Source organism: Macaca mulatta, chromosome 4 (genome assembly GCF_049350105.2).
Source record: "Macaca mulatta isolate MMU2019108-1 chromosome 4, T2T-MMU8v2.0, whole genome shotgun sequence".
Lineage (NCBI taxonomy): Eukaryota > Metazoa > Chordata > Mammalia > Primates > Cercopithecidae > Macaca > Macaca mulatta.
Genome location: NC_133409.1, coordinates 40,464,131 through 40,489,869, shown reverse-complemented (window position 1 = coordinate 40,489,869; position 25,739 = coordinate 40,464,131). Strand labels below are relative to the sequence as shown.

Sequence of the window (25,739 nt, the reverse complement as noted above, 5' to 3'; positions counted from 1 at the left end):
AGAGTCATTACATGGCCCGTGGGTTGGACAAGCTTGCTATAGAACTAAGTTTTAAAATGTGGATTATTCAGTAATAAAAATCAATCACTGTTATGGGTAGGCAGGGGAGAGAAATTAGCAGGAAGTGTTACTACTGGCAATGGGGTAGTTGTATCATCTTTGCATGTGTATATTTTGAAGGACAGCATATTTCATTTTATGGACTTTGTATATATTTTCACAGCATTGCTCTAAATTAAATTTAATTCATATTAAATAGATAAATTGAGTCAAACAAAAGAAAATGAATCATTTTATTAATATGACTTTATTCATACACTCTTCATATTATCTTTATTAATTGTAAACTTATAGTGTGGTGATAGGGATGACATGATTTTTTAAAACTATCAGTAGCTTCTGCCTTCTCCAAATTTTATTTGTGTTCTCCGTTAGACCCTGTAAAACTATGTTAAACTTTATAACCAACCATTTAATCTAATATTTTGCCATGTCCTATTTTCCTTCACAGTGAAAATATTTGATTTAAACAAAATCATAAAGTTAGTCAGTGACTGGTATTGGTTAAGAGATCTCTCAGACTAACTCTTGTGCTTATACATGTTGAATAATATTTGAAGGACTGTTTTTTTTTTCTTTTTTGAGACAGTCTTGCTGTATCACCCAGACTGGAGTACGGCGGCACAATCTGAGCTCACTGCAAGCTCCGCCTCCCGGGTTCACACCATTCTCCTGCCTCAGCCTCCCGTGTAGCTGGAACTACAGGCACCCGCCACCACGCCTGGCTAATTTTTTGTATTTTTTAGTAGAGACGGGGTTTCACCATGTTAGCCAGGATGGTCTTGATCTCCTGACCTCATGATCCGCCCGCCTCGGCCTCCCAGAGTGCTGGGATTACAGGCGTGAACCACTGCTCCGGGCCATATTTTGTGCTTTTTAACACAAAGCCTCGCTCTTGTCACCCAGGCTGGAGTGCACTGGCACGATCTCAGTTCACTGCAACCTCCACCTCCCGGATTCCAATGATTCTCCTGCCTCAGCCTCCCAAGTAGTTTGGATTACAGGCACCCACCAGCACAGCCAGCTAATTTTTGTATTTTTAGTAGAGACAGGGTTTCACCATGTTGGCCAGGATGGTCTTGATCTCCTGACCTCGTGATCCGCCCACCTTGGCCTCCCAAAGTGCTGGGATTACAGGCATGAGCCACCGCACCTGCTCGAAGAACTGCATTTTTTCATTCATTTTGTGTGTCTTTGAAAGTATATACTTATATTCCCTTGACTAACTCTTAAAATTGAGAGTTATTTTTCCAGTTAAATTTTTTATTGTTTTTAAGATTTTAGTATATTAAAGTTTTAACTTTTTATAGAGAAATGTAAAACTTTTTAGACAACTAAAATGTGAAATGAATCCTGGATCATAATTTCACCAGAGATTCTGTGATATTCTTGTATAAGCTATTGTAGAAGGTAGATTACATCTAAGCTGGAAACATGATGATTCTTGTATTTCAAAGAAAAAACATTTTGGCAAAAATTAGTATTTAGAATGACTCTCAATAAACACAGCTGATGGTAAAAGGGGGTTTCCATTTTAAGGAAGGTAAAATGAGCTTCAAAGACTTTCTCATCTCATCAGAATTGGCAGGGCTTTCTGTTAGTATTACTTCATGAACTTTAAACTGTTAATTGAAAAAGAATGTTTGATTTAATTCTGGTTTCAAACTTCCATAATTCCAGTATTTCAAGTGGTAAGATAGGTGAAAGGCATTAATTCACTATTGTAGATTAATAGGTAATCTACAAAATTAACTGACTTCTATAGACACATGCCCTGAAATGTGTTTTTTGGCACTAAAAATAATCAAAAATGTTTTTATTGTGCAGTTTTTAATGGCAAGAATTTGTTTTCCGGTCACTTTGCTGAATTCAATACATGTATATTATGGTGGAAAAAGCACTAGACTCAGGGTCAGCCAGCCAGAAGAAATGAGCCTGACCTGGGATCCCACCACTTCCTAACTGTTTTGTTAGGTAGTTCGCTTTCTCTCTTTGAATAAATGTCTCCATGTTTCCTACTTCATAGAATTATCAGAATCAACACAATACGTTTAATACTTTGAAACTCATAAAATATTGGGAGAATAAACACTATGAGGTTATGGGAGGCTTTTTTGATTTTTTTTTTTTTTAGTTTGAAATTATGCAATTTGTTTTGTTGCCAAAAGAATGGAAGATATCTTATTTTAAGACATGACTTAATAAAATTTGTTAAGTGATGATTATAGGAAAAAGAACATGTCAAAGAGACAAATCATGGATATAACATTTTTAGAAGCATGCCAAAAAAGACATTAAGATGAAGTAAATTTCAAGAAGAAAGTTGTCAAGCATCTTAAACTTGGATAATCCACTAGAACACTTAACTTTCCAAACTTTAGCTTTCTATGTGAGTACCATCCTTAACCCATCTTTGTCATGTAATGAGATAACATTGAGATTTTCAGATGATTAAAATCAAAGTACTCTGTCATCTGTGTAATCTGGCCAAAATCAATAGGGCATGGGTTCAGTGGGGGAACAATCCTTTATTCCACAGATGTTAAAATAGAGCAAAAGTAACAACAGAACTCCATTTGCTAGCCTCTGTTTCTCTTAGAATTTGACCATCTCTAAGATCATAATCCCCAGAGACATCAGAACATCTTGAGGTACTTCATGTAATTCCATTTTGCAACCTGTAGTTTTTCCTCCCTTAAGAAAATGCTTTTCAGCCAGGTGCTGTGTCTCATGCCTGTAATCCCAGCACTTTTGGGAGGCTGAGGCAGGAGATACTTGAGCGCAGGAGTTTGAGACCAACTTAGGCAACATGATGAAGCTCTGTCTACAAAAAATACAAAATAGTTAGCCAAATGTAGTGGCATGTGCCTGTAGTCCCAGCTGCTCAAGAGGCTGAGATGTGAGGATCACTTGAGCCCTGGAGATTGAGATAGAGCAAGAACCTGTCTCAAAAAAAAAAATAGAGAGAGAAAAAGGGCCAGGAGGGGTGGCTCACACCTTATAATCTCAGCACTTTGGGAGGCGGAGGTGGGCCAATCACCTGAGGTCAGGAGTTCAAGACCCGCCTGGCCAACATGGTGAAACCCGTCTCTACTAAAATTACAAAAATTAGCCGGGTGTGGTGGTGGGCACCTGTAATCCCAGCTACTCAGGAGACTGAGGAGAATTGCTTGAACCTGGGAGGCGGAGGTTGCAGTGAGCCGAGACCACACCGTTGCACTCCAGCCTGGGCGACAAGAGCAAAACTCCATCTCAAAAAAAAGAAAAGAAAAAGAAAAAACACTTTTATATAGTACATAACATCAAAGTGGGAGAAAGGGTGCTTTTGGTTTTTTTGTTTGTTTGTTTTTTACCAAAAATGTTTTGTTACAATTGTTTATTGACAGAAGCACTGATATGTGGAGGAATGAGCTTCGGATTAGGAATTAACACCAAATTTCTAATTCAGCCTTTATCAGTCAGAAACCACTTGATGTATTCAACTTCTGAACTGCTTGCAGTAGGCCAGATGATATGTTTAGTGCTAGTTGTTCAGATTAAAAATTATAGACCCTGCCTTCAAGAGTCGATAGTTTTTTGTTAGAAGTAGACAGTTATTCACTGCAGTGTGATCAGTGTTCTCCCATTGGTAAATGCTATAACATCATAACAATGGTAAAAAATTTTGTGAATATATTAAAGCCTAACTCAGACTTACGTGTCTGGGGTAAGTTAAGGAAGAATTTAAAGACACTGATTTCTGAATCGAGTTTTAAAAGAATCAGTCCCCCTTTAAAAGAGGAGGGCTGTGTCCGGGCATGGTGGCTCAAGCCTGTAATCCCAGCACTTTGAGAGGCCGAGACAGGTGGATCACGAGGTCAGGAGATCGAGACCATCCTGGTTAACACGGTGAAACCCCGTCTCTACTAAAAAATACAAAAAACTAGCCGGGCGAGGTGGCGGGCGCTTGTATCCCAGCTACTTGGGAGACTGAGGCAGGAGAATGGCAGGAACCCGGGAGGCGGAGCTTGCAGTGAGCCGAGATCGCGCCACTGCACTCCAGCCTGGGTGACAGCAAGACTCCGTCTCAAAAAAAAAAAAAAGGGCTGTGGACTCTAGGGTTGAGGAGGGGGAACAGCTTCTGAAGTTTTTCATATGTAAAATGTAGGTTCTAATGCTTCATTTCCTGCTTTTCAAAAATGCTGTTACAGTGATCTAATGTGGTAACAAGCACAATGAAGTCACTTTTTAAGTACATAAGCAACCAAATGTAGGTTATTACTATTACCTTTAATTTCTCTAGCATTAATTCAGCAAAGATAGCTTAATTTGAAAAAAAAAAAGAGTTATGATAAAAATGAAGACAACAGGATGAAAACTTATATATGTCAGGGAGGTGGTCAGACTTCCTTAATCATCTGAATTCTGTTCCATCTAATCTACTGAGGACCAAGAATTACTCCTAAAGCTAATGTTGATTTCATTTCATACCCTTTCTCTAGCCTCCAATCAACACAAAAATCTTGGAGATGTGACAGTTGCCATATTTGGATTTTTCTGTTAATTACATGGATTTTTCCTTTAGCATGACTATTTTATATTCTCCTTCCACAAATCCTTCGTTTGTTAGGATTTCTTACTGTTATGATTGGATTCTCTAAAATTGATATTTGATCGGTACATTGAAGTATAAGGAGTCATTTTAATATCCTGTATCAGTATTATACTAAGTAACTATGCAATGATCTGAAGTAGATTAACTATACTTAATCTACTAAATATTAAAACTTATTCCTCACTTGAAGACCAGGTGTGGTGGCTCATGTCTGTAACCCCAGCACTTTGGGAGGCCGAGGCGGGTGGATCACTTGAGGTCAGGAGTTCAAGGCAGGCGGATCACTTGAGATCAGTTCAAGACCAGCCTGACCAACATGGTGAAACCCCTTTCTAATAAAAATACAAAAATTAGCCGGGCACGGTGGCAGGTGTCTGTAATCCCAGCTACTCGGCGAGGCTGAGGCATAAGAATCACTTGAACCCAGGAGGCAGAGGTTGCAGTAAGCTGAGATTGTGCCACTGCACTCCAGCCTGGGCGACAGAGTGAGACTCCATCTCAAAAACAAACAAACAAACAAAACTTACTCATCACTTGTGATGAAAGCCCCTGTATCTTTGATGATAAATGCCACTTGAACCTGTGTTTCTAAACATGTTAATAATTTAAAATATGCTTTCACACTTGTCATTTCTTAATTTAAGAATCATTTTTATTAACTCTAGTGAATATTAATGTTCTTAATGAATGGTTCTTCATGTACAGGGATATGCAGTTAGTGTCCCTGTTGGGATATTAAATTTCTCCTAATGCTGTCTGAGGGGAGAATGTGAATGCAAACTTTGCTTATTTAAATTAACAGAGTCAAATGAGCTTGAATCTGCTCGCTGTTTCCTAGCCATTTATTTTGTAAGAAGCTATTTTGTATGATATTTATATGACACATATGGTTCCAGTCTCATAATTTCAACTTTTTTCCCTATCTGTTAAAAATAGAAAACTTAGTGTAAGCTTTTCTTCGTCAGTCACATTTATTTGCAAATTGATGTATTTCATTTAAAAACCTTCTAAATTCAGTTATCAAAGAATATTGTAGCATTTTCCTCATAGATAAATTTTAAAAGTGAAATAATTATATCAACAATGAAAAATAAAAAGCAAGCAATGGAAGACCATGAACTACAGGAAATTAAGATGAGATCTTATTGAGTTAATGAATATGAAAACTACATAATTTAATACTACCATAGCCAAAGTATGAGCTAGATCATTTAATTTTTATTTTATAGAATTCTGATGTTTACCTTTTCCAAAGCTTTCCCGTTGATATATGATAACTTCTTAATTTAAAGACTTAGAGAAGTTATTTGCATATAGCATCTTTTTAAAAAAGATCAAATGTAAAACTTTTGAGAGTTTAGGCACAATTGGACAGAGCTGTTGTATGGCTCTGAAATATACAATCTAATTTCAGGAAAGATACTCAGCCTCAAACTTATGTGGTAAAATATGTAAGCTATTTACATGTGTAACAGAAATATAATCATTGCCAGGAGTTCCCTGAAAGAAGTGTCTATATGCGTCTATATTTCAGTCTTCTGTCTCATTTCATGTCCTATATATTTTGTTTTGTTTTGTTTTTTCTTGTATTGATGTTTTCTGGCTGCCATTATACCTTCCTAAATCAATCGATGTTTCCTCTGTGTTCAGTTGTTTTTTTTTTTAATCTGTTTATGTATCCTGTGTTTTTCTTTCATGCCAATGGTTTTTCCTTATATATCTGATGATCCTTAGTGTCTCTTTAAAAATAAAGAACTGGGTACAAATATGATTTCTTCTTCTGTTCTGAGAATGGCTCTACAATCTCACTGTTTTCTTCACCTAAGCAGAAAGTATATTGAAAACTTCATATACATGGCTAGCACAAATTAACTGGCAGCTTATGTTTAGGGTAAACAAGTAAAGTGAATGGGCCCACATGATACTGTCATGCAAGTTGCCAAAATGAGTATAACTGGGACAGCATATCCACACTAAGAAGGCTACATGCTTCCCAGATGGTTCATGCTATTATTTTTAGAGACAATTCCACTGTGGTTTGTTTTGTTTTTGTTTTTGTTTTGTGGCGGACTGTTAATGCTGGGCATCCTTCATTTTCTGGGGATTTCACAGCCTGTTTAGCTTAGGTATTGTACAAATGAATCTTCTGTTACTTCTCCTGGTTTTCATTCAGGTTTTCCCCCTTCCAAATATGCTGATTCCAAATTCACAGATTTCATCGTCAGATGGCTTCTGTGTCTACTACAACTCTCCAACAGTGTATTCAGACAGATGTTTCTAATCGTTTTCCGTCTTCTGTAAATTTGTTGAAATCTCTAATCTCTTCTTCTCAAGCTCAAAAGGGACCTTTTCATTGCTAATTCTAGTGGTCAATTCTTTGTTCTTATCTTCACCTATCAGCAGCATTTGACACATTTGATCACTTCTAAATACATGATTTCTGGGATACCACATTCTCTTGGTTTTCCTCTTATCTCTTTAGGCACTCTTCATTGTCCTTTGCTAATTCTTCCTCTTTTCTTCCATGTCTTATAAGATTGTTTCACTGCAATTTGACCCTGTTTTATTCCCTGTATTTGCCCACTCCCTTAGTGATCTCATGACTTTAAATAAAACTCATATGTCAGTGATTTTCAAATGTTTTATCTTCAACCCATACCTCTTTTCTGAACTGTAGATGTACACAGCCCATTATGGTAGCTAGAGGCTAGTATAACATAGGAACTAAATTTTTAATTTTATTTCATTTTAATTAATTTACTTTTTAGGGGGTGGGGGGGATGGAGTCTTGCTCTGTCACCCAGACAGGAGTGCAGTGGTGTGATCGCAAATCGCTGCAACCTCCGTCCCGTCCCCCAGGTTCAAGTGATTCTTCTGCCTCAGCCTCCCAAGTAGCTGGGACTACAGGTGCCCACCACCACGCCTGGCTAATTTTCTTATTTTTACTAGAGATGGGGTTTCACCATGGTGCACAGGCTGGTGTTGAACTCCTGACCTCGGGTGATCCGCCCACCTCAGCCTCCCAAAGTGCTGGGATTATAGGCGTGAGCTACCATGCCTGGCCAATTTACATTTTAAAAACCACATCTGGCCAGTAGGTACCATATGGGCCAGTGCAGGTTTATAAAATCCACTTCATTATCTGACTCCCAACAAATCAGGTGTTACAATATAAAGAATAGATTACCAGTTAAAAAAACAAATACAAGTAACACATTTAATAATAAAACTTGCCTAAATGTTGAAGATTTTGTGGTGGCATTTCATCATCATGATTTTGAAGATGTTATTAATAAGCAATTTTGGTTAACTTGAATAGGGACTCTAGAAGTGTCTAATTTTTCCTATTTAAATAAATATGTGAGATTCTGGTAGCACTTAGCCAGAGGTCAGAGGCATTTGTATTTAGATCCAGATTCTGTTGCTTAATGCTGTGACTTGAGCAAGTTATTATTTCATCTCAGTGACGTGTAGTTTGAAAATAGAGGACAGGAAAATGTTTACTACAAGTGAAAGTTTTTAAATACCAAAATTTGTTTGTCTTAGTGCAACAGGAATAATAGATTGTATCTTTATAACTATATTCAGAACTACTTTAATCATTGAACCTTTTAATTTTAAATTTATCTAACTTCCCACTAAATTTTAGAATGGGAAAGCACTGTGTTCTTAGAACTAAACCTAGTAAATGTCTTATGTTAAAATCTGTATTCCTGTGGTACATATGTATTATTTCTAAATATAACTTTTAGGCATATTGTTGAAAACATTTCAGTAAGTGGTTTTTATTATATAAAGTAGAAGCCTTTAAAGGTTTCAACTACTTTATTGGAACATAATTTATACCGTGGTGAAAGTAGTAAATGTTTTGCAACTCACTGCTTTGCCTTTAGGGTAAAGGGAGCTCAGTAATCAGTTTACTCAAAGGTGAGAATTGAAGGAAGAATTACAACAATGCTATATGGCTGCAACAGGTGAGAGGGTTGGTTATAAAATAGCTCAATTATTATGACCAGGCGTAACTTTTTTTTTTATAGTTTGAGAATATGACTACATTAATATAGTTTACTATCAACCATAAAATGCATTTTATAATTTTGTAATCTCAAATCGAAATGGACAGTTCAATTTTTAAGATAATTGGTCATACAAAATGTTGTAAAATATATTTCCAAATATGTAGATTTTAAAGTATGTTTTTCTATAACTTTTTTTTTTTCTGATAATACACTTAATACATGCCTTTGAAGAAAATGAGTATCCTGTTCTGGCTGAGCAAGATGGCTCACACCAGTAATCCCAACACTTTGGGACGCCGAGGCAGGTGATCACTTGAGCCTAGGAATTCATGACCAACCTGGGCCACATAGTGGGACCCTGTCTCTTTAAAAAAAAAAAAAAATTTTTTTTTACTTATCCGGGAGTGGTGGCACATGCCTGTGGTCCCAGCCACTCAGAAGGTTGAGGCAGAGGGGGATCGATTGAACCCAGGAGATTGAGGCTACAGTGAACCATGATCCTGCCACTCCATTCTAGCCTGGGTGACAGAGCAAGACCCTACGTCCAAAAAAAAAAAAAAAAGGAAGGAGGGAAGGAGGAAATGGATGGAGGGAGGGAGGAAGGCAGGAAGGAAGGAAGGAATCATAATTTTAAGCCATCTTTAGTTCTTCACTATTATGGTGTATATTTATATATACAAAATGTTGGACACATTTCTGATAATGAAAAGTATTTTAATTCACGGTTAAAATAAAAGGTCTTTTTCTCCAATTTATTAATATATACTCAGTGTCCCATATTTCACATCAGTGTTCATTTCAGCCATTATATTCTGTGATTCTGTGGTAAATGATCCAATTTTTAAAAAATAATTTTTTTTTTTTTTTTTAACTAACTTTGCTTAGGATGGGCACTGCCTGGAACCACGCAAGCAGCTCTTTGTGTTTCCTCCTCTGGGGGAGAAATGAAATAGCATTTGTATCACAAAAAAATAAATAAATAAATAAATAAATAATTATTTTCTTTGTAAATCCCTATGTCTCAAAGTAACTTTTTAAAAACTAAAATCTGTGACGAGAAATTTTTAGTTTTCAAACATTTTAGTTTGTGTCTACTGAAAGCTCTGGAAATTCAGAAGAAGGAGGCTATCTAATTAAGCTCTCATTTACTCTTAGGTCATAATCTTACTTACTCTAGTCATTTACTCTTAGTCAGGCCATAATCTGCTAAAACTATGCTCAGAATAGCCCTAAGGTTTCCCTTACAGAAGTGAAGTGCATACTTTTGCATTTTGTGGTTTAGTCAGTTTGGTCTGGATAGTGAACAGTCTGTGATATCATAGAATTTACTGGTAATGTTTTCTGGAAATGAATATCGTCACTTATTGAAGACATTAACTAACAATGGAAATTAGGTTTAGGAACCAGACCATCTGGTAACGATAGAGACTTAGAGATAATGTTGATTTGTATTTTCTAGAATTTTAAATGCACATTTTAAAGAAGCCTTTTCGTTGAATGAAAAGTGAATGAAAATGTAAAGAATCACTGTGTTGTTCTTAGTCAGCAACTTGCCTACCAGTGTGAGAGCAAAGGTATTGAGAAATATGGAAAGTGACAAATGACTATATGCGTGACTGGTCATTTTTTTTTAAATAACGTAAGAGATTTTTGTGTTATAAATGGTTAATAAGTAAAAAGTGGAACATTGTTCTTACTTCAGACAATTTACTTTTTTCAGAACATTGTTCTTACTTCAGACAATTTACTTTTTTCCTCAACTTTCTCTAAGAAAGCATTCAACTGTAATTCATAAGGAATAAAAGTTAAGAACGATTTCTGACTGGTTTCCATCCTTTTTTTGAGAAGAACCAGAAATACTACATTTTAATAGAAGTACTCTAATGAAAACTGTTATTCAATTTAAAAAATAAAAACGTTTTTAGTATTTTCAAAAATTAATTGAAGCAGTTCATCAAGCATTGTTTATGGAGAGCCTACGGTATGACAGAGACCCTGCCAGGCACTGTGAGAAATGGAAGATGAAAGCCCTCAGAGGCTTTCCAGTCTATCCGGGGAGTCCAGCAGGCAAAGAAATAGTTATAATATGATGGTGGTAAATTCAACAGGACATTCATATAAAACACTGTGGCAGTGCAGACAGGGGAGTAAATCCGATTACATGTATCATCCTTATAAAGTGGACGTAGTTTTATGGCACTGTTTAGAAGTTTATCTTGCCCATGAAATATACAACAATATCATCTATTTAGTTCTCTAAATGATAGCTTAGAACTCGGAATCTGGATTTTGTTGCTGGCCTTTTGTAAGGCTCATGTGTCACAAGTCATATAATGACCTTAATTAATTAATATGCTTTTTTCAAATCTGTCTCCCAAGGATCTTGCAATATTCTGAGAATAAGTGAGTTTATACTTGTAAAGGACTCCAGTTTATTTCATATTAATGTCTATGTGGTTGTGTTTGTATATCATATCAATGTCTATGTGGGTGTGTTTGTATGTGTATGTGTTATTGTATATACTTGCCACTTTTTTAAAAAGAATCAAGTCTTTTACATCTCATTGCTGTTAAATTTGTCTGAGAAATATAGAGCATGAACAGGTGTTTTGTTTTGGCCAACTCAGAATCAGTGAAGCTTGTTTTTTTGTGGGAGTCCTCTTTTCCTTTTTTTCCCTCCTTTGTTAGTGACATTATGAGGCATAATGTTATCTCAGTCTTTTTAGTCTGATTTTGAAGTGAAGATTTAATGAAGAGTTGAAAGTAAAACACTTTAAAAGCAAATGTAAAAGGCAGTTATAAATGCACCTATAACAGGCAAATTAATGTACTTAATGTTCACTGAACTACTATAGGGAAAAAATTAATAACATAATAAGCATATTTTTTTAAATGACTTCTCTTTGCTTTGGATATGGAAAACTTTTTCTAAATCATCATGCTTATGTTCAAAGTTTAAATTTAAAAGTTTTCCCTAGAATTTAAAATGTCTGTTTTATGGAAAGACCTGGAAAAATGGGTTCACGCCATCTCACATTCTCAATACCACACCAATATAATAGACCAAAAAAATGTTTTCCATCATTAAATCCCTTCTTGTTTTAACTTTATACTTTTGGGGAGGTTTTATTTTACTTAAAAAGATGTTTGATTTTTACACATGCAGGTACTGGGAGTGCAAGATCATTTATACAGTCAGTAAGTACCCAGTGCATACTTACAGTGTCCCAGGCACTTTTATACGTGCTCTGAAGGTATCAGTGAACAAAACTGGTAAAACTTCTCATCTTTGTGTAGCTTACCTTCTAGTGGAGAATGACATGAAGCAAATGTAGTCTGATTATTCCTCAGTATCTGGGGAATTGGTTTCAGGACCCCTTGTAGATAGCAAGGTCCTTGGGTGCTCAAGTCCCTAATATAAAATGGACAGTATTTGGATATGACCTATGTACATCCTCCTATATACTTTAAATCATCTCTAGATTACTTATAATACCTAATACATTGTAAATGCTATGTAAATAGTTGTTGTCCTGTATTGCGTAGGGAATAATGACAAGAAAAAGACTGTGTATTCAGTACAGATGCATTTCTTTTCTGAATAGTTTCAATCCATGGCTGGTTGAATGCATGGATGCAGAACCCATAGATACAGAGGGCTGCTAAATAAAAACAGTATAATGACAAAGCAGGGAAGGGAGTTGTACCTGAGGAGTAGGGTTAGGTTGCTGTTTAAATGTTTAAATGGGGTGGTCGAGGAAAGCTTCACAAGGTAACTGAGAATTAAGCAAAATTTAGATGAAGAAGAGAGAAAGGGAGGGAGGAAGGGAAGGAGGGAGGAAGGAGGGAGAGAAGGAAGGGAGAAGGGAGAAAGAGGGGAAGGGGGAGGGAGGGACGGAGAGGGGGAAGCGGGGGAGGAGGGAGGGAAGGAAGGGAGGGAGCTTGGCAAAAAGGAAGCTAGGAAAAAAAGGAAGCAAGGAAAGAAGCTAGGAAACTGAGTTGTTTGGGAGAATAGCATCCCCATCCAAGATCCTGGAACAGGATTGTACTTGATATGCAGTTTGAACAGCAAAGAGGTCAGTATAGCTGGACTGGAGGGAACAAGGAGGAAAGTAGAAGACAGTAAATCCAGAGAGGTAGCAGCGGGCCCAGATTGTACAGAACCTTGTAGAAATGAAGCGCAGAACTCAGCCCCATCCCTAGCACTGCTAGTATTCACTGGATACCTATTTTTAAAAAGGTAGGTAGATGGGATTGCATAGTTTGATATTTGCTGTAAAAGGAATGAACGAAGTGTACTAGAGAGGGCAGATGATGTAGTAACAAATTCTGTGTTAGAGAAGATAATAAGACCTCATAGAGAAGACAGTATGTGAACTAATTGTAAGACGAGAAGAATCATAAAATGTGTTAGGGCATTCCAGCTAGGAAGGCCAGTTAAAAGGTGATCTAATAACTGAGGTAGGAGAAGGGGGTTGCAGTAAGAGAGTGGAGATGTTAAATCATTAACATGGAGGTCTAGAATGTGAGCGAAAAGAAAACAAGTAGAATTTGAGGGTGCCAGAGGCTTTTAATTTAGGTGAATGAGTGGGTAGCAATCCATAAATGAAAATAGGAAATATAGGAATATTGAGAAGAAGATAATGAATTGTATTTTGGATATATTGAGTTTGAAATGCCTACAAGATATTATGGCATTTCTGAAACACAATATCTAATAGCTTGCTCATTCATTTGAACCTCATTTATTAAATATCCTACTGTGAGTCAAGCCCTGTGCTAGGAACTATACAGTGTATTTTGGAATACAGGCTTAGAGTATAAGTACAGATGAAGGAGTCATTGGTATATGTGTGGTATTTGAGCCCATGGGAGCTAATGAGATAAGCTGGAAGAGCCTATTTAGTGAAAAGAAACTAAGAACTATTAGGAGTGACTATGAGGTGGATAACTTGAATGTTTGTTACCCAAAAAGGCAGTAAAGAAAAAAAGGAGGAAACAAGAAAATACAAGAAGCTTCTTTTGTATTTTTTTTTAATTCTGCAGTATAACAAATCTGAGTAAAAAGGAAATGCTGAAATTATAAATTTACCTTTCTTATCCTTGTTATATTTGTACTTTTGATTTTCAGTCCATAACATATTGTTAAATCTATATGTTAATCTATTGTCAATCTACTTTCCATCTATAATATTATTGTTAAAAAAATATTAATGTTAAAGACAGATATTAAGTTATATTTTAAGGATTGAACATACAGAATTGAAGTTTGTTGGCTCTGCCAGTGTAATTTATTAGGAACACACCGTACTAGCCTCAGATAGGATATCTAGAGCATGTCGCAAAGGATATGATTTGAACAGACTCCAGTCCATATTAGAGTTTACTGAGGAAATTTATCAAATACTAAAAACTGTAGGCAACTCTTTATGGTTTTAGGTGGAAATTAGTATAGTTGGTATTTGATTATTGGTTAGCACAATTATTTGGGCATTAGTTTAGAAGTCTGTTAAATCTCTGCTAACTTTATGTATTCGTTTTATCAGTGAATTTTATTTTTGACTAATATATGGAAATAAATAATACAGATTATTAAAGACTGGCATAGCCCAGGAAGGTCTTCCCAGAGATGTGAGTTACAAATAACTGCTCCAAAATCACATATCTAACAATTATCAGAGCCAGTCTTGTAATATATGCAAAATGGCCCCAGAGTCAGGACATATACTAGTAAATTATCCCTTGAAATGTATTTTTTTCTAATTGTAAAGGAACAAATACTAATCATGGAGAATTATAAATAACTGATACCTCTGATTTGGGACAATAATTTTCCCAGAAAATTACTATTTTTCAATAAACATAGTAAATTTATTGAGTAGAGCAATCAACATGTAGAATATAAATACGTAATATTTTTTCATTCATGCATTAATTTTTTAGCTTTCTCTTATTTTTAGGAAGGTGATCTAATAAACCAGAGTTGAGAAGGAGTGCTTTGTTTTCTAATTGCTTTTAATAATGCTGAGACATTTTTAAAATAAGAACTTTGGCTGGGCTCAGTGGTTCAGGCACCTGGTACTTTGGGAGATTGGGGCAGGAAGATTGCTTGAGGCCAGGAATTCAAGACAAGCCTGGGCAACATAGTGAGACCCGTTACTACAAAAAAATTTAAAAATTAGCTGAGTGTGGTGGTACATGCCTGTAGTCCCACTACTCGGGTGGCAGAGCTGGGAGTATCACTTGAGCCCAGGAGATCAAGGCTGCAGTGAGCCATGATTATGCCACTGCACTCCAACCTGGGCAACCAAGCAAGACCCTGTATCATGAATGAATGAATGAATGAATGAATGAATGAATGAAAAAAATAACTCAAAACCATATTACTCTGCTTATGTGGAAGACTTTACAGTGTTCGAAACTGTTAAAGATTGGGTTGCCTGCTATAAGATAATTAAATGTCTATTCAGGCAAAACCGTTGAAGATTCAGTTTGCCTACTATAAGATAATTTAATGTCTATTCAGGGCCTATTATTCCCCAACCATATTTTGAAATTTTTTTAAACCATAAAAAATTGAAAAAATGTAAAATAAAACCCCTAATTTTGCATTTGCTTCTTCCTTCCCAAAACTTCATCAGACATCTGCTAAAGTAAGGAGATTTTACTGTCTAACCACAGTACCATTATCATACCTAAGAAAAATAGCCAAGATTCTAATCTAATTAACAGTTTATATTTAGATTTCCCTAATTGTGTCAAAAAAGTCTTAAGCAGTTTTTTGTTTGCATGCTTATTTTATTCAGCATCCAGTCCAGATTCATACTTAAATGGCTTGTCTTGTCATTTTAATGTCATTTAATTTCAGTTAATCTAGAATCTTTTTTTGGTTGTTACAACATTGACTTTTTAGAGTCAGACTGGACCAACTGTCTTATTAAATGTCCAACATTTTGAATGTATTTCATCCTGATTATATTCAGGCTAAACTTTTTTGGCAAAAATACTGTGAAAAATATCTAAAAAGTACCTGTAAATGGTTTGCATCATATCAGGTGCATATCATGTCAGCTTGTCCCACTTTTGGTGTTGTCAAGTTTAGTTCTTAATTAAGGTGGTGAACACCATATCTCTTCATTGTAAAAATTAATATTTTTCTTTGTAATTGTTGAAATAATCTGTGGAATGATACTTTAAGGCTATGTGAATATGTGGAATGATACTTTAAGGCTATGTGAATATCTGGTTCCCAGCCTTCCTTTGTTCCTTCTGTATGTTCCTTACTTAGTGAGCTTAGTAAGCCTACTTCATAGTTTCAGCGTCCGTTGATGATCCTGGCCTGAACTAACTATTGTAGTGGGCAGAGGATACAAAATGGTGTTTTCTAGTGCTGTTATCACCTTTATGTTTATTGGCTGGTATTCTTCAGTCGAATGTTTTCTTCCCTCCACACACACCACCACCACCGCCCCCCTGGGTTCCCGTCTTTCTTTCTATATGAGTACTATGGGGTTTTTTTTTTTCATTCAATTTGTTATACTACTTTTCTAACATTTTTTGTGTGTGGTTCAAATTGTCCCCTAATTTGGCAAAGGAGAGCCCATTCATTCCTGCTGTTGTGTCTTTGACATGAACTAGTAAGCCTTTGAGCACTTCCATGCTTATAATGTCCTGAGTTCGTCTGGTACTCTCCCTACCCCAGAACTGCAATCAGTCATTTATCTAAAGAACTCTGGTACTATTAATAGATAATGCAATTTAGAAACTAAAATCTGGGACTAAGTACACTCATTTCTATTGGGGAATCATTGCTTCTAGATCCTGTCAGTGAACATAACTTGAAAATAAATTTTTACAAAATCAAGTTTTATCTTTATTGTATATTTGTGTGCTTTCTTTTGACATAATAGGGAGCCTTGTCATTTATCAATAATAAAGGCTGCAAATATTTTTCCCACTTTGTCATTTGGCTTTTGACTTTGCAGCACAAATGTTGCAAGATATGGATTCAATTTATTTTTCAGAAGGTCCATTCACTTGTCTCCAGCATATTGTCCCAACACCACGTATTGGAAAATATCTCTTCTTCTTCATATACCATATGTACTTGAATCTTTTTCTAAACATTTTAATCTGTTTTGTTCATCTACATGGCTACTCGTGTGTTAATACTGCATTATTTTAGTTACAGAGGCTTTTTATGATATATACTAATATTAAGTAGTGTTTATTTCCAGTGGTCACTCGTTCTTTTCCCCTCGGGATTTTTTTTAAGGTATTCTTGCATGTTTTTCTACATGATTTTTAGAATCAACTTGTCTAGTGCTGGGAAAAACTTTTTAAAAATTAAAATCATATTAAATTTATATATTGTCCTGGGGAGAGCTGACATTTATATGATGCTACATTGTCTTGTCACACAACATGGATATTCCAATTAGATACTCCTCAACTTACAATAGAGTTATAGCCCGATAAACTTATAATATGTCAGAAAAGCATCCAAACCTACCAAACATCATACTTTAGCATAGCCTGCCTTAAACATGCTCAGAACACTTACATTAGATGTAAGTGTACATTAGACGTACATTAGATGTAAGTGTACATTAGCCTGTGGTTGGGCCACATCATCTAAGACAAAGCCTATTTTATAATAAAGTGTTGAATATCTCTTGTAATTTATTGAATATTCCACTGAAAGTGAAAAACTGAGTAGTTGTGTGAGTACTCAAAGTATGCTTTTCACTGAAAGCATGTTACTTTCAAACTATGGTCAAGTTGAAAAATCGTTAAGTCAGACCATCGTAAGTCAAGGACCACCTATACTTTTGTATTTTTCAGAAGTATTTTTGTTCTTCATACTGTTCTACACATTTTTTGTTATATTTATTCATATATTTTATTATTTATATTGCCCTTATAAGTGAAGTATTCTCTTTCATTATATCTTCTAATTCGTTGAATATGTAATAGAAATTGATTTTTGAGGCCGGCCATGATGGCTCACGCCTGTAATCCCAGCACTTTGGGAGGCCAAGGCAGGTGGATCACCTGAGGTCAGAAGTTCAAGACCAGCCTGGCCAACATGGTGAAACCCTGTCTCTACTAAATATACAAAACTTAGCCAGGCGTGATGGCGGGCGCCTGTAATCCCAGCTACTCAGGAGGCTGAGGCAGGAGAATTGCTCGAACCTGGGAGGAAGAGGTTGCAGTGAGCCGAGATCGCACCATTGCACTCTAGCCTGGTCAACAGGAACAAAACTTCATTCCAAAAAAAAAAAAGAGAAATTGATTTTTGCATATTAAATTTTATATGATGCTAACTTTCCAATTTATTTTATTAGTTCTGGTACTGATTGTGTTAATATTAGCATTGATTCTTTTGGACTTACTAGATATAAAATTATATTTTCTGCGAAATGTAGTTCCCCTTCTTTTCCAATTCTTAAGAAAGGCTTGCAGTCTCAGGACAGATAACTTCTTCACATTAATTCAGCAGAAAAGATCTCTGCCTTCTATAACTGTATTTTATTGGAATATAATAAATTTCATGTTTTCATAGACACAGATAATCAAAGCATAATTCTATCTCTGTTCTATATAGAAAGATCCACGGGGATTGCCAAAACTGACATAGGATGCCTGAAACAAGTAACTCATAAGATGTCTTGAAAGGGAGGTTAGAGCTTCTCCTGTTCCCAGAACAGTGCCTTGTGCTTAGTGAGTAGCTTGTAACCACTTGTTAATGAATGATACATAAGATTGCTGGATATATGTTCTGTCTTCAAAACTTGGCCTGTTTTTGTTTTGCAGCATATCTGTTTGTCTTTGTTCTTCTTTCTTTGATCATAGTCCTGAGTTAAAAGTCGGTAAGGTTTAGGTTTAGGAAAACTAAAAAAATGTATGCTTTCAGCTGTTCATATTAGGCACAATAGAGTAAAATGTCATGATCTGATTTTCTACAAAATAAATACTCAAAGTGTCTCCCAAGAAACATAAAATTTCTTTTATTATCTTCTCTAGACTGTGTTACTATCTGGGAAATTTGGGAAATATTTAAGTATGGTCATACATCACTTAACAATGGGGATACATTCTAAGAAATGCATAGTTAGATGATTTTTTTCATTGTGCAAATATCATAGAGTGTACTTACACAAACCTAGATAGTATAGCCTACTACACCTAAGCTGTATGGTATGGCCAACTGTTCCTACACTATAAACCTGTACAGCATATGACCATACCTAATGCTGCAGGCAGTTGTAACACAATGGTAAATAATTGTGTATCTAAACATAGAAAAGGTACAGCAAAATGCAGTATTGTAATCTTATGGGACCCCCATTGTATGTGCGATCTGTCATTGACTAAAACATCATTACTCAGCACATGACTGTAATGCATTTCAGTTTTGCACTAAGTTTAGGAACATTACCAAAGGGTAAATTAACGTTTTTTAAGACAGTCCTAGTACATTAACTCAGGCATTCAGATGACTAATACACCTAACACTGCATTGTAGCATATGAATCTGGTGAATGTTGCATAGGAGAATAGATTCATTCAGTTAATATTTGAGTCAATTCTTGAAGAACTTCTATATTTTAAGCATTTGGGTTAGGCACTGTGGATATGAAGATGAAAAAAATCAGGTCCCAACCACAGGGGCTAAACAAACACATAAATGGGTCTGAAGGGTTTGTGGCTTAGAGGTGTGGGTGTCAGTCCAGGTACTGCTGCTTTTAGTTATATGACCTTAGGAATGTTACCTACCTTCTAATTTACGTTCTGAAAGCCACTGTTTCCTTCCTTTAAAATAGGGTTATCTTGTTATTTAGTAATTAACTTAAACTTCTTTTGTGTGTATTTGACAAAGTCTCACCCTGTCACCTGGGCTGGAGTGCAGTAGTGCAACCATAGCTCACTGAAGCCTTGACCTCCCAGGCTCAATTCAAGCCATCCTCCCAAGTAGCTGAAACTATACATGCACACCCACATCCAGCTAATTTTTTTTTTTTTTTTTTTTTTTTTTTTTGGTAGAGATAGGGTCTCACTATGTTGCCAGAACTAGTCTCAAACTCCCAGGCTCAAACAATTCTGCCTCAGCCTCCCAAAGTGCTGGAATTACAGGCATGAGCCACTGCACCTGGCGAGAATTCTTAATAGCTGTTTTTTGTCTGTTTTGTTTTAATTTAAAAGACTGATTCTTCCATTGGCATCAGTGTCACTACCAGTTCTAGTTTATTTCTTCTTCTTCAGGCTACTGAGGCTCTTGAAGAAAGTTATTTTCTTTGCCTCTTCGTGGTCTGTTGCCCCAGCTATACTGATGGAAGTCTGAGTTGTACCAAAATCAAACCTGCCCAACTGATACTCCTCTGCTGAGGCACAGGAGTAAGCCTCTCTTCTCAAGTCTCATTAGTTGCAAGTTACAACCATCTCCCAATGACTGGGACTGAATGCCAGTTCTTCCAGAAGCCAGTTCTTCCGGGTGTATAGACCCTTTTTAGGGTTATTATGATTCATAGGATCTGCTAGGCCCTTAATGTACTACAACATTAAACTTATAGATATTGCCCATTTCTGCTGGCTGAAAGCCCTCAATGAACTCTGAAAACTTAATTTTCTACTCACACATTTGGAAAAAAGCCTGCTTACCTTGCCCAGATCCTCGCTCAACACTGAGTAGAACAAAGTCCTCCCACCCCGACCCTTTGCCTTGACATATTAGTCCTGAGATCCCAGGAAAACTTCATTCTGATATACACTCCAGGGTTTGCCAGCCTTCTTGTCTTAGTCTTTGTAGATCTCTAGAAAGAAACTAAACTATATGACTTCAAATGTTAAAATCTCTAGAGTAGAAAGGATGTTCACATAGAAGATTATTTGAAAAGATTATCACAAAGATAAAAGTTGTGAAGGTAAAGATGATCTATAAAATTAAATAATAGGATAAAATTTCCCTGAGCAGAAGAATGATAAGACTCTGCAGGTCAAAGCGTTTATCAAGTCCCAGGAAAAGATGAATGATAACAAAGGCACTCAGCCATACTCTGGTGAAATTCTTGATTTCCTAGGTAAAGGAAAAATATCACAAGCTTCTACAGAGGAGTGACAGGTTCTTTACATAGGAAAGAAAATCAGATGAGCACTTGACATATCTAAAACACTAGAAGCTGGCTGATAGTGGAGTAACATATAGGCAACCAAGATAAAGGGTTTCTTATCCAAAGGAAGGCTTTGGATATATTTGGATATACCAGGATTTAGAGAGTACTGTAACCAAATGACAACTGAATGAAACAGATATCTCAAGACAGAGGAAAACATTAGATTTTTCTGTTAGGCATAGAGAAAAAGATTAGATGTTTTCTTACACTATGTCATTTTGTTTCATAAATTCACACTTAGCACTTCTACAAATTCCCATGCATTTTTATCTCTTTAAACTTAACTATATAAAAAGAATAGAGAAATAAAAGCCTTCTAAGAGTTTAATCTTGATGTGAAGCAAGGAGATATTGGTAAGTATAGTATCTTGGTTGGAGAGAGGTTTAGACATAAATTTATTTGGATAAATAATAAATGTATTTATTACTGTTAGAATTCAGAAGGTAACTAATAGCAGATTTTAAGTGTTGGTAAAATTGAAAACAAAAATTCAAGATTAACAGGCAAGAAAAAAAGGGAGTATACACTGAAATAGACCAAAAACAAGAAAATTTTAAAAAGCAACAATATAACTAATTGGAAGTAGAATTTTGCTTCTAATTAATATGTACATTGTAATGATCATCACTCTTACCATATTGTTGAGAAGACCTCACATAAACTAAAAAGCCATCAAAGAGATGTGGCCACAGATAATTCTAAATAAAATAAATTGCAAAGAGAAATGAACCCTACTGCATCAAGAAGTAAAGACAAGCAGTCACTTTAGTACATGGGAGTGTTTATTGAGATAGAAACCAGGCAAGCAGAGGAGCAAGCCTTCTATAAGCAGAGTTACTGCTGAGGCAAGGAGAGATGAGCTGAACTTCCAAGTACTATGTGGACTGGCATGATAGATTGGAATCTGAAAGATCCCAAATGTCACTCAGTCCTCTTCGTCTATCAGTTCTCCTCAAGAGGACTTTTTTTTTTTTTTTTTTTTTTTTTTTATTTATTTTATTTTTTTTTTTGGTGTTGTGTAAATTACTTAAAATTTTTATTTTTATTTTTTTTTAATTTATTTATTATTATTATACTTTAAGTTGTAGGGTACATGTGCATAACGTGCAGGTTTGTTACATATATATACTTGTGCCATGTTGCTGTGCTGCACCCATCAACTCGTCATTTACATCAGGTATGACTCCCAATGCAATCCCTCCCCCCTCCCCCCTCCCCATGATAGGCCCCGGTGTGTGATGTTCCCCTTCCTGAGTCCGAGTGATCTCATTGTTCAGTTCCCACCTATGAGTGAGAACATGCGGTGTTTGGTTTTCTGTTCTTGTGATAGTTTGCTAAGAATGATGGATTCCAGCTGCATCCAAGTCCCTACAAAGGGCTCAAACTCATCCTTTTTTATGGCTGCATAGTATTCCATGGTGTATATGTGCCACATTTTCTTAATCCAATCTGTCACTGATGGACATTTGGGTTGATTCCAAGTCTTTGCTATTGTGAATAGTGCTGCAATAAACATACGTGTGCATGTGTCTTTATAGCAGCATAATTTATAATCCTTTGGGTATATACCCAGTAATGGGATGGCTGGGTCATATGGTACATCTAGTTCTAGATCCTTGAGGAATCGCCATACTGTTTTCCATAATGGTTGAACTAGTTTACAGTCCCACCAACAGTGTAAAAGTGTTCCTATTTCTCCACATCCTCTCCAGCACCTGTTGTTTCCTGACTTTTTAATGATTGCCATTCTAACTGGTGTGAGATGGTATCTCATTGTGGTTTTGATTTGCATTTCTCTGATGGCCAGTGATGATGAGCATTTTTTCATGTGTCTGTTGGCTGTATGAATGTCTTCTTTTGAGAAATGTCTGTTCATATCCTTTGCCCACTTTTTGATGGGGTTGTTTGTTTTTTTCTTGTAAATTTGTTTGAGTTCTTTGTAGGTTCTGGATATTAGCCCTTTGTCAGATGAGTAGATTGCAAAAATTTTCTCCCATTCTGTAGGTTGCCTGTTCACTCTGATGGTAGTTTCTTTTGCTGTGCAGAAGCTCTTTAATTTAATGAGATCCCATTTGTCAATTTTGGCTTTTGCTGCCGTTGCTTTTGGTGTTTTAGACATGAAGTCTTTGCCCATGCCTATGTCCTGAATGGTACTACCTAGGTTTTCCTCTAGGATTTTTATGGTATTAGGTCTAACATTTAAGTCTCTAATCCATCTTGAATTAATTTTCGTATAAGGAGTAAGGAAAGGATCCAGTTTCAGCTTTCTACTTATGGCTAGCCAATTTTCCCAGCACCATTTATTAAATAGGGAATCCTTTCCCCATTTCTTGTTTCTCTCAGGTTTGTCAAAGATCAAATGGCTGTAGATGTGTGGTATTATTTCTGAGGACTCTGTTCTGTTCCATTGGTCTATATCTCTGTTTTGGTACCAGTACCATGCTGTTTTGGTTACTGTAGCCTTGTAGTATAGTTTGAAGTCAGGTAGCGTGATGCCTCCAGCTTTGTTCTTTTGACTTAGGATTGTCTTGGAGATGCGGGCTCTTTTTTGGTTCCATATGAACTTTAAAGCAGTTTTTTCCAATTCTGTGAAGAAACTCATTGGTAGCTTGATGGGGATGGCATTGAATCTATAAATTACCTTGGGCAGTATGGCCATTTTCACAATATTGATTCTTCCTATCCATGAGCATGGTATGTTCTTCCATTTGTTTGTGTCCTCTTTGATTTCACTGAGCAGTGGTTTGTAGTTCTCCTTGAAGAGGTCCTTTACATCCCTTGTAAGTTGGATTCCTAGGTATTTTATTCTCTTTGAAGCAATTGTGAATGGAAGTTCATTCCTGATTTGGCTCTCTGTTTGTCTGTTACTGGTGTATAAGAATGCTTGTGATTTTTGCACATTAATTTTGTATCCTGAGACTTTGCTGAAGTTGCTTATCAGCTTAAGGAGATTTTGGGCTGAGACAATGGGGTTTTCTAAATATACAATCATGTCATCTGCAAACAGGGACAATTTGACTTCTTCTTTTCCTAACTGAATACCCTTGATTTCTTTCTCTTGCCTGATTGCCCTAGCCAGAACTTCCAACACTATGTTGAATAGGAGTGGTGAGAGAGGGCATCCCTGTCTTGTGCCAGTTTTCAAAGGGAATTTTTCCAGTTTTTGCCCATTCAGTATGATATTGGCTGTGGGTTTGTCATAAATAGCTCTTATTATTTTGAGGTACGTTCCATCAATACCTAATTTATTGAGCGTTTTTAGCATGAAGGGCTGTTGAATTTTGTCAAAAGCCTTTTCTGCATCAATTGAGATAATCATGTGGTTCTTGTCTTTGGTTCTGTTTATATGCTGGATTATGTTTATTGATTTGCGAATGTTGAACCAGCCTTGCATCCCAGGGATGAAGCCCACTTGATCATGGTGGATAAGCTTTTTGATGTGTTGCTGAATCCGGTTTGCCAGTATTTTATTGAGGATTTTTGCATCGATGTTCATCAGGGATATTGGTCTAAAATTCTCTTTTTTTGTTGTGTCTCTGCCAGGCTTTGGTATCAGGATGATGTTGGCCTCATAAAATGAGTTAGGGAGGATTCCCTCTTTTTCTATTGATTGGAATAGTTTCAGAAGGAATGGTACCAACTCCTTCAAGAGGACTTTTGCAGCTTAAGCACTGACAGGAAACTGGGAGAAAGGCAGAGAGAGTTCTCATAATCTCTAGAAGTTTAAATCCCAAAGTTCCCCTAGAAGGAATAACTGATCTCATTTTGGGGAGAGTTGTAATAGGTGTATTGAAATTAACTAAGCAACAGCCCAGTCCCAACCCAAGTCAACTCTTGATTTGAAAAGAGCTCTATCCCTTACCCTAGGTTTCTGAAAAAGGAAATGGTGAACCTTTTCTGAGGGAAGACGTTTTCTATTTCAGTCTGCTGATTACATGTCTAGCAGTTCTAACCTATAATCAAATTCTGAGGCATAAAAATTAGCAGAAATTAATGACCCATAAGCAAGAAAAGGAACAATGAATAAAAGGAATCCTACAGATAATCAAAACGTTGGAATTAGCAGGCAAGAATTTTAAAATAGCTGTTACACATATGTTAAATAACTTATGAGGAACCATGAGCAAAAGGAGTGCAAAGATGGAGAATTTCATGAAAAATAAATGAATGCATACTCTAGACCTGAAGAGTATAACAGATAAAATGAAAATTCATTAGATGAGCGTAACAACAGATAACAGCAGATAACAACAGATAGGACACCTTAAAAGAAAGGACCACTGAACTGGAGGGCAAAACAATAAAAATTATACAGATTATCCAAATTGAAACAAGATAAAGAGGAGGCATGGGAAGAAGAAAGAGTCAGATCTGTGTGACCCTATGAAATGGATTAAACATGCAATTGGGATTACCAAAGGAAAATAGAAAATATGGGTGAAGAAATATTTGAAGAAATAATGGGCTAGTAGTTTTCCTCTAATTAAAGACAACCTGTAGGCATAAGCTTAGCAAGGAGAAGTAGTCATCAGCATTTCAAGCTTGTTTCCATAACTGTGTTGATGCTGTCTCAAAATGGCAGATAGGAGGCAGGACTCACTTGCAGCTCCCACTTGGATGGACAGAGCAGTGCACAGAGAATCACATTGTGAACTTTTGCTCCAAGAACTACTGCAGGAAAATGCCAGAAAAGCCGAGAGAATCCACAGATCTGTTAGAGGAGGGAGCTTGCTGCTACAGGCTCTGTGAGATGGCTGAAAAACTTAGTCCCCAAAGTGTGAGACAGGGAATGTCCACCTCTGAACACACATTCTCACTGGGGAACCTGAAGGTCCAGATCACCAGAAAAGGATTTGACCTTACCTGGAGCTGAGACAAATTCAGAGAGCTGA

At 36.3% G+C, this 25,739-nt stretch overlaps 1 protein-coding gene across 26 annotated transcripts in view; it reads left to right on the top strand.

The window, feature by feature from the left end:
* Positions 1-25,739, top strand: part of AHI1 (Abelson helper integration site 1) — a 227,087-nt gene that overhangs the window by 115,519 nt on the left and 85,829 nt on the right. Inside the window, exon 23 of one of the 26 annotated variants that reach the window (XM_015137396.3) lies at positions 16,698-16,873. The exons of the other annotated variants lie outside the window; for them this stretch is intronic. Coding sequence (XP_014992882.3) covers positions 16,698-16,858 — 161 coding nt within the window. The 3' untranslated portion in view covers positions 16,859-16,873. Of the gene's footprint in view, positions 1-16,697; positions 16,874-25,739 lie in introns of those variants that run through there. 26 annotated transcript variants of the gene reach the window in all.